This window comes from Neltuma alba, unplaced genomic scaffold (genome assembly GCF_004799145.2).
Source record: "Neltuma alba isolate B1F8T4 unplaced genomic scaffold, ASM479914v2 tig00011011_pilon, whole genome shotgun sequence".
NCBI lineage: Eukaryota > Viridiplantae > Streptophyta > Magnoliopsida > Fabales > Fabaceae > Neltuma > Neltuma alba.
Window position 1 is genome coordinate 99,356 of NW_021635764.1, and position 9,939 is coordinate 109,294.

The window sequence follows — 9,939 nt, forward strand, 5'->3', positions numbered from 1 at the left end:
CACTCTGGGCAAGCAGCAGTTAAGGGGACTAAGATGGATAAAGCATGGCCGTCGTGTGTAGGACAGTCGCACGAATCAACGCTTGCCAAATTGAATATTGCATCCCTTGCATGTGACGCTTGAGCCTATAAAAGGTGTTGCTATATGAACAGACCCACTTGTCTAATGTATTTGAAGACATAAAAAAAAATCTTACAGGATAATTCCTAGACAATATTCAAATATGAATTTAATTCAACTTGCTCAATTGTTTAAGTGAGGAGCGACATGAATAGGTGTTGAAATATAAACTAGTACGCATCAATGGAGCCAATAGTTTGAAGTCAGATGTCTCCAAAAACTCACAGGAGAAGGTGATGATATAAGTCTCTAACAACTAGATGCATCAAGGGGTGTTAATCATCGGGTGTTAATGACAAAAATGAAATGAGGATCATCAGAGCCGAAACATATTTTGTGCAATCATAGGGAAAATATGGAGAAACAGGAAGATTTCGACTGCACAATCCAACAAGGCATGACATTTCAAGACTTGAAAGGCTGGGAGGCTATCGAGGGAGTTTAATTCATTTCCCAGTTCAGTAGCAAGGATTATCAGAAAACCTGCCTTTGTGGCGTCTGAAGAAATATATTAAAGTTACTTGTCTACGAAAACACAAAGAAGAAGAGCCTCAACTTTCTAAACTTTAAACGGATACTTGGAAGTTAGTTTCTCTCCACATTGTGTCTCCATCTTCTCTATGTTCAATTTACCAAGTGAAAGAAATCATTGTTGTCCGCTGAAACTCATGCTTCCCAAACTGATAAATTCACGATGTTCCGGGTATTTCCGCGAAGAGAAGCAAGACAGGGGGTCATGTGCCATTTTCATAGTCCCACATCGGAAAAATACAAGGGAGGAGGGGGAGCTCAAGCTATAAATAAGCAAAGGAAGGAACTGAGCAACATACTTACCTGGACGGGGTCAATGGGTGATCAAGAAGGCCTATGGCCTAGGGCAGTGACCTCCATTGCACTTTCGGAGGGGTGCTGCTCTAAGGTCTCCTCAAGTAGGAGAGCCTACGTCATAATTTGTGGAAGTGGGGGCCTGCGTTCGCGCGGCCCCTCCATCCCAAGTCCAATCGTTTATTCCGGCTACTGATTTTGAGTTACTTTTGGCTTGTAATGTGAAATGTTATTTGGTTTTTATGTTGATGACAAATATAAGATGTAGTTAATAATTAGGTTGATTTATGTTTTATTTTATCAAATAAGTTGGTTGGTTTTTGTATTTAGGATCGGAGTCAGCATAGTCTTGTCGGGGAATAGTTTCCTTAATCCTGCATTTAGTGCATTTTGGTTGCACGGGCTTTATAATTTGGTCTGGTCTGTGTTTGAAATCGAACACATGGACCTCTCCACCTCGGTGCAAAAACCCAACCCCAGAAATGGGCGCAGCATGACCAGGGTGGATTGAGCTTTGATGTGAAGAACTTGGAGGGAAAAACTGAAAAGGGAATGCTAAGGAAAAATTCTACAAACCAGTGTAGTTTTCACTATTTTTGAAAATTCTCCCCCTTATTTCCCATCCTTATTAGTCTCAAAAGAGCCCTTCAATCTCAGTTTTAGAGTCTGTTTGGACTGTTGGTAGAAAAAATAGCTTATTTTCAATTTGATTTTTAGAAAAATAAGATTAGGTAAAAGTTAAATAGGGTAAAGTGAAGTGTGTTTGGATTAGAGTTTAAAAAAGCTAGTTTGTAAAAATAAGATTAGTAAAAAGTTGTTTGGATTATGATTAAATAAAAATAAGTTTGCTCGTAAAATTACTAAAATGGGTATGAATTTTAATAAATAATAAAATATTATTAAAAAAATAATTTTATATAATACAATGAATTTAAATTAATTTAATATGAAAAAGTGGAATTTAATGAGTGAATTAAATTTTAAAATTTAGAAAAACGTACAAAATGTTTTAGATATTTAAAGTGAAACACAAAAAGATGGGTGAGAGACTTCGAACGACAGACACGAAAATTCACTCTCCCTTACTTTTCTTTCAAATGGCAATAGGTTAATGGCAGAGAAAAAAATAAAAGGGGAATGATTTTTGACACACCACCAACGGCCCAGAATAAGTTCTTTAAATAAGCTCCTCCTAGGAGCTTAATTTGAAACGCATGGTCGGTAGCTTATCAAAAGCAAGCCCAGTTGCATATAAGCCCTTCCCAAACATGATATGATTTTCCAATCAGACTTCTGTTCAAAATAAGTGGCTTATGATAAGCCCTGCCAAACAGGTACTTAATTAAATATGGATATAAAGAAGTTCACAATATAAGCTGTATTTGCAATAAGTTAGGCCGCCCACCCTTTTCTGTTCATTTTTTCTAGTCTAAATCTGAAACTCCACCAGTGAGGATTTACTCTCATTTATTTATTTTCTATATATATCCCTCTCATCGTGCTTGTGTGTTAAACATAACACATAGCAATTCTGAGCCTATTGGCCAGAAAAGAAAAGGGCCTATCAGTATTGTGCTTGAACATAATTGAGTTGATGAAGGAAAATTAAAAAGAAGCATGGTATCTGCATTCATTCATACAAGTAGTGTTACAGATCTTTATTTCCATTGAACAAACAAAACACAGCCAGAGAATTAATAATATAGGCTTGTCCACAAACATGACATGCTGTCCAGAGAAATGAATTAGTAATTAGGGTAGGCTTTCTCTCAATAAAGGAAGGGAATTTTAAGGGCATTTGAGCCTTCCACCATGAGTTGTCATTTTGGCATAGCAAGGGCAGGCATCCCTGCTAGCTGTAGGGCCATCAGGGGCACAGTTACACCTCTGGCAGCAAGTGTTGCATGCTCTCAAACACATCTTCTGCTTCCATGATTTGCTGCACCTGTACTCACACTTTTTCCCGCAGTCTGCAACATCATTCATTTTCTCTTATTACTCCCTCCAAATTCTTAATATAAACATTACTTAACTAATTTAGATAAATTAAAAAAGTTAATAAATTAGTTAAACATTACAAATGTGACCCGATCTCTCTGAAATAACCTCATATAACATTGTATATCAGTTGATAAGTTAAGTGAATTAGTTAGGAGAAAAAGATAAATATGTGAAACAAAATAGATTAGGACTTTATATTGAGGACCAAGCTCAACCCTATTGACTAGTTAGTTTCTATATTAGGGACTGGAGGGGGTATCATCCTTGCACACGAGTCTTACAAAACTAGGATTTGCCTCTCTTTCTTCATACTTTTCCTTCAGAGCATTTCAGCGGCAGTTCCTAAATTTAAACATAACTATCCCACCTTAAACGTTGAAAGATAAATTATACTAATGAACTGTAAATGCTTGCTTACCTATCTGTTGGGCCTCAACCATGCCATGTATCTCCAGCTGAAAGAAGGGCATAAAATTGGGAAAAGAGACCAAAAGTTACAATGTGTGGGCACTACATTTATAGATTAAAGGTTATTGCATAACATGATTGAAATGAAGTGTACTCTCAAAAGGGGGCCAGAAAAAAAGGGAAAGAGGAAGTCAATTTTGTTTGCATACACAATCACACCAGAAGTAACAATGTGTGAAGAGGAAAACAGATCTTGGGTAGTGAAATTGAAACAGACCATCTATTTACCTAGTAAACTGGGGGGGGGGGGGGACTAGATAAACAATTAGCAGAAATTGATGTAGAAACTCGGAGAATACATAAACAGATGAATCATAACATACTACTTTAGTCTTAATTATAAGGGCTAGTTAACTAATTTGAAGAGATTAAAGGAAGAAGTTAAGTTAGTTATTTGTAACAAATAGGTAGTATCTTTCCTAAAATATTCTTACTAATTAAGTGTATTAGCTAGATTACTATTGTTAGAAAGACTATCTTGGAAAAAAATATATAAATATGAAAGATAAAGTGGATTGGGATCTTATATTTAGTACCAAAATAAAAGTCAAATAAGGTCTTATATTAGTGACCGGAGGTAGTATTTCATTCACTAAAATTAAAGTACTACCTCCGGTCCTAATTATAAAAGTCAGTTGACTAATTTGAGGAGATTAAGGAAAGAAGTTAAGTTAGTTATTTGTAATAAATATGTGTTGTCTTTCCTAAAATATCCTTACTAATCAAGTGTATTGGTTAGAGCTACTATTATTAGAAGAACTACCTTGAAAAAAAATACATAAATATGAGAGACAAAGTAGATTGGGATTTTATATTTAGGACTAAAATAAAAGTCAAATAAGGTTTTATACTAAGGACCGGAGGTAGTATTTTATTCACTAAAATTAAAGTACTACCTCCGGTCCTAATTATAAGAGTTAGTTGACTAATTTGAAGAGATTAAGAACAAAAGTTAAGTTAGTTATTTATAATAAATATGTGTTGTCTTTCCTAAAATATTCTTACTAATCAAGTGTATTGATTAGAGCTACCATTGTTAGAAGGACTACTTTGAAAAAAAAATGCATATATATAAGAGACAAAGTGGATTGGGATTTTATATTTAGGACTAAAATAAAAGTCAAATAAGGTTTTACATTAAGAACTGGAGATAGTAATTAATACAATGAATCAATCAAGCCCTTGAATTACCTGGTGGATGAGAAGGAAGCAGAGAAGAGCCAAGACAAAGGTATTTCTGGTGATTGAGGCCATTGTTTCCTGCTGTTTCCTTATTGGTAGAAACAAATAAATTTATTTGTTTATTTATTATTTATTAGTTAAAAAATGAGTCAGTAACGTAATGATTTATACTGGAAGGAAGGTTTTATTTGAGGAAATACCTTATTTAGATTTCCACAATCTTCTCTGTTTCAAGGTTGAGTTTTGAAAACCTTCTAGCCATCACTATTCATAGATTGGCTAAATAAAGGCCCCAAATTCCTAACTTTTCAAACCTTTTTCTGTGGTAGTAAATTTCTCATTGACGCATCAAGTTGACATTTAAATTTGAAGTTCATATGTATTCTTGTTCCTTTATTTTTTTTTAAAAAAGAAAAACTAATTTGTTAAGGCTACTCCCTTCAGTTTAAAATATCCAATAAGCTTTATTTATTTACGTTTATTAAGAAATTAGTTAAAATTAGTTTAAAACAATAAATATGTAAGGCATATATTTTTTTCCCAAATACGCTTTTATTAATAAAGAGAATAGATAAAGAATGTAATAAATGAATCAAAGAGAAAAGAGAATATATGAGGACCAAAATTGAAAAAAACTTATATTTTAATTTAGACAAAAATCAATGTTATTCTATAAAACAATCAAGCCCTTCCAACAAAATTTATCTTATGTTTTGAATCAAAGGGAGTATTATCTTTCTATTTACTAAATATATAATTTTATTCCCTTTTGTCTTATATATAATTCATATAAATTTTGTTTTGAATTTTGCATTCAAGTCAACATATTGTTGCTCTATAAAACTTATCCAAAATGCCTCATTAATATAGTCACTTTTGCGAAGTGCAGAATGCCAGAATCCACAAGACCTAATACATAAAAATGAAAGCAGGGAATGAAACTAACATCCTCTTCTGAAATTAAATTTTACACTCATTGGACTAAGGTTCATAAACAAAGCTTAGATTAAGCAATAACTCATTCAATTCAAAGTGATATATATATATATATATATATATATATATATATATGAATCAAAAGGAAATGAAGTTTGCCTCTTCAGCTTGAAAATCAAAGAAAGTACCTTTAAAGGCGAGAATCTTTACAAACTTAAATCCCTCCCCAGAAACATTAATCCCTGCCCTGCACAATTTTCCCCCTTTGGGTAAAATTTACTATTTGTTATCCAGTATTATTCAAATTACATCAAAAGAAGCCATCCCAACGTCTTCTTTCCAATTCATCAGACTTAAAAGTCCAGGCGAAATTGAATCTTTTCCATTCAATTTAATTATTGTCGGTCCAATAGAATTGATCTTCACTTCAAGTGAAATCTCAAATACACAAGAGACATGAAATCAATGCATTGCCATTGAATTGTTCTATCTTCCATCTATGTTCTGTATATTCTTGAATTATGCAACCAACACAAGAACATGACGGCCGTTGCGAAGATATTACTGCTCATAAATAAGATATACATAAAGTCAACTCCATAATAAATTCAAATGAAATGCTTCCCCATCTTGAATATTAGAAAGAAAAAACTTAGATGCAATTTTTAAGTGTCTGCCATCACATCTTCTAATAGAATGACATAGAGAACTTTATTTGAAGAATCAATGATGGGATGCTAAGTTGTAGAAGAATATCTACATGTAACGTTTCTATTAGAGAACTTGACAGCAAACAATTAGAAACTTCACCTAAGTGTTGCCCTGCCAAAAAGGACAAAAGGCGGCTAGCCTAGAAACGAACCCAGCATCGAGTGCATTGTGCCATGCAGTCTCCCTTACAATCTACATTGTAACCCAAAACTTTCGGATTTCGGAGGAGCAGGTTTCGAAGAGATTTTCCTTCAATACCCCATTCCTTTTCCAGGATTTTCACATTGGTTTTCAGCTCATCCTCTAGACTGCATCCAAGGACCTCAGGGAATTTCTTGAGCAGCTTGGCCAAATCGTCATCAGAAAGACTTAAACTCCGCAAATACTCTAATACTCCATTCACTGTTTCAAATTTGGGTACTTCTTTCTCACGTTCCTCTCCCCAATATGGTGAATTCACAAGGCCAAATGCTTTTCCAAGTATCTTGTCCTTCTCTTCAACACTAAAATCAAATGTCGCAAGAGCTTGTCTAGAAGCTTCCCACATAGTCTGATATTCTTTACTTGTGATCATATCATCTATCTGTGCAGAATGTATCATCCAGTTCTTCATAGAAACATTTGGTGCCCATGCTGCTTTGGTCACACTTGGTAAAAGTCTACTCGAAAAACTTGTGTTTGATGGTATGATAGCCGGTGGAGAAGCAGCAAGATCAACCTGTGTGGTTATGTAGAATTATTAGGCTATATATCACATTTTCATCTTGAAAGTCCAGCAACAAATACACATTAAGACTTCTGAACTCTTGCAATTACATGGAACCCTAAAAGTCCAAGATTACTATCAATAACAAATTCCGCAATTTAAATCTTAGAAAGTACAGAAGCCTGATAGCAATGCAAGGATTTGCGGACTCCAGTTGCTTTGAGTTTCTCATCTAGAGCTACTCATTTTCACTTAACTCTCCAGGCAACCTATACCATAAAGAAGCTCAATTCTGAAAACAGAAAAGCCATATGGATTCTAAAGCTGCACTAAGTTGTACTTTATTTGGATGGCATTCTATTGTGCCACGGTATTATTTCAGTGCAAAAATTTACTTTCCCTATCCTAAGACTGACTTGCAAATTAAAACTAGACTATGGCTAAACTCAACCTTCAGGAAGTAGGAGTGATGGATCCCACAAAGTCAAAGGAATATAATCTGACTTAGTTTTACAAATCTTACACTCAGATGAGAACAGTTTTAATCAAGATACCTTTGAAGGAAATATTATTTTCTAGCAGCAGATTTTGGCCTAGGTGTTTTCCAGTAGCTCTTAATCATTTGACTTGAAAAAGAGAATGAAAATGTTAAATACCTGTTACATTTTAAGTCTACTCAGAAAAGGAATTAAATCATTGCCAGTTTCCGTCCTATTGAATCCAACAACAGGAATGTTGAGTAATTTGATTGTGTTGCAACTAAGTCACCTAACATAAGTTATGCCATCACCTCTTATGAGAATTGAGGTTGATCATGTTTTATAATCTACAGCAAAGGGTCCATTCCAACACACACAATAAAGGGAAAGAAAAAGGATAAATCCTCTCTTAAAATGTATCAAAGCACTATTTGAAAATATTTCAAGCTTCCCTCCTCAAAAGTCCCCACCGGTCAACGTTCAAAGCGAATATTAGGAGCTGCCCCTGAGCAGATTAATGTTTTGGATGTGAGCATAACCAGAGAAGTGGTAATTTCAACCTAAACTTTGGCTCACAAAACCAATAGACCAAGGACTCCAGGATTATAAAGCATGCTATATAAGCATGTTCAACCACTGTACAAAAGCTTCAGAAAAGTCGGAAAAAAATCTAAATATGGAGCTTCCTTAGGAAAGGTTGCAGCCAAGAGAACACTAAGGACCTAAGAAACAGACATGGCACACACGTCAAAGCACATCCTTTGCAACATTTACAATCTCAAAGTGCCGAACAAACATTGACTTTTAGCCAGCCTCACCAGCAATAAAACAGTTGACATAATCCTACCCATTACAGAGACGGTGAAATTTACACTTTTCAATTGCTGACAACAAATTTTGGCTAACCGCTGGTTTCCCTCCACCTACCCAGCAAAATCAGAATAACCAAAACCCAAGCATTCCACCGCCCTCCGACCCCTTCCCCCAATAAAAAAGCACCATTATTATGTACTGTTGGTGGCAGCACAAGACAAACCTGTAGAACTGTGGAAATATTGATTACACTCCTTACATTAAGTGCTACAGCTGTTCAAATTTTGACTTCATTATCGCCTAAAATTTAGAACCATTTTACATTGCTTTGCCAAAGAAAACAAAACAAAACAAAACAAAAGATTGTAAATTTGTGCTAGTAGTACTGATTACTCGGTGCTACAGAAGAACCCAACATCGGCTCTATTACTTTCTATTCTTTCCTCCTCACAAAGCATATAAATAAGCAGGTAGCTCTATCAGTCATTATTCATTATTGATCATTTCAAAATTTCCATCCTTGTATTATAGAATATCACAGCAGTTACCGGCAGTGAGACGTCAGCGGCACTTACAGCGCAACAAGATTGTGCAGGCAAGGTCAACGGTCTCCCCAGCATCTCTGGACTGTAAGAACAAACATAAACATTAAATGAAGTAAATTAAAGCATAAATTAAACAAATTGTCGCAAATTAACTTGTGGGGGGAGAGAATGAAGTAAAATGATCTAATGGGCAATGGCGAGGACCCAAAACAACTTCTACTCCACAATAATAGAGGAAGGTAACCTATTGACGATAAAAATTACAAAATCCTATCACCCAAGAAACAAATTATCCCCGAAAAGGAGAAATTAATCCAAACATGAATCACCCAACTAATGTTTCAATAGAGGCATCGGAAATTGCAATTATAAGCATTAGAGAGGAGCAAAGGATCAAGCAACCTACCACAATTGCGACTCCTCCGACTGAAGTTATCCGACGAAGCACAAAAGCAACCTGAGACTTTCCTGCACCAAAAGATGGATTTTTTTTTTCTTTGGTTTTTTGGGTACGCTCCACATTTTGGTGGTGGAGAAAATTGCAGCTGACCGGAAAATGTTTTCTATAATGTGGAAATTCGAATATGCGCTTTGCTGGTATACTTATACTCATTATTTGCTAATTATTAATTATTATTTTTTAAATAAATTGGTGGTGGGTACTAGTGTGGTCACCCAGTGAACAAGATAGACTTTGCCCAAAAACTGGAAAAAAAAAAAAAAAAAGATAAGTGGCTTTCAGAACACATTATTATTATTATCATCTTATTGCTCTTTTAATAATATCTACTTAACTTCTATATATTAAATTGCGTGTGAATATGCTTGTTTGTGATAAGATGTGTTATGATAAAGGCGCACCCACTCCATGTGAAAAGATGTTCATTTAAAATATGCAAATTTTCCCTTTAAAATTCTTTCATAATCATATTATTTAAACATATTTTTTATTTTTAATAAATTATCCAAACAATTATTTTTTATTTTGATTTTATTTTTCAAAACCTTGTTTAGAAATACTTTGACTAAAATTCCATTTCAGGTTTTAGCCAGATGAAATGCTTTTGATTTAGGCTCTGTTAGACATTACTTTTAAAAAGTACATTTTATACAAGTCAAGACAAAATTATTTTTACATACTTACCTTATATTC

The 9,939-nt window shown here is 34.5% G+C and overlaps 1 protein-coding gene and 1 non-coding gene across 2 annotated transcripts; one reads left to right on the plus strand and one right to left on the minus strand.

Annotated features, from left to right (window-relative positions):
- The first annotated feature begins 946 nt into the window (after positions 1-946).
- LOC114760693 (U1 spliceosomal RNA) lies at positions 947-1,108 on the plus strand. Its single transcript, XR_003742073.1, has one exon. It is a non-coding gene; the product is annotated as a U1 spliceosomal RNA (small nuclear RNA).
- A 4,985-nt stretch (positions 1,109-6,093) lies between these two features.
- Positions 6,094-9,049, minus strand: LOC114760686 (uncharacterized). The gene is made up of 3 exons (XM_028949974.1): positions 9,031-9,049; positions 8,790-8,868; positions 6,094-6,961 (listed from the first exon to the last, which is right to left on the minus strand). Exons 2-3 carry the CDS (start codon positions 8,859-8,861, stop codon positions 6,383-6,385), a joined length of 651 nt encoding a protein of 216 aa, XP_028805807.1. The 5' UTR covers positions 8,862-8,868; positions 9,031-9,049; the 3' UTR covers positions 6,094-6,382.
- Positions 9,050-9,939: the final 890 nt, after the last annotated feature.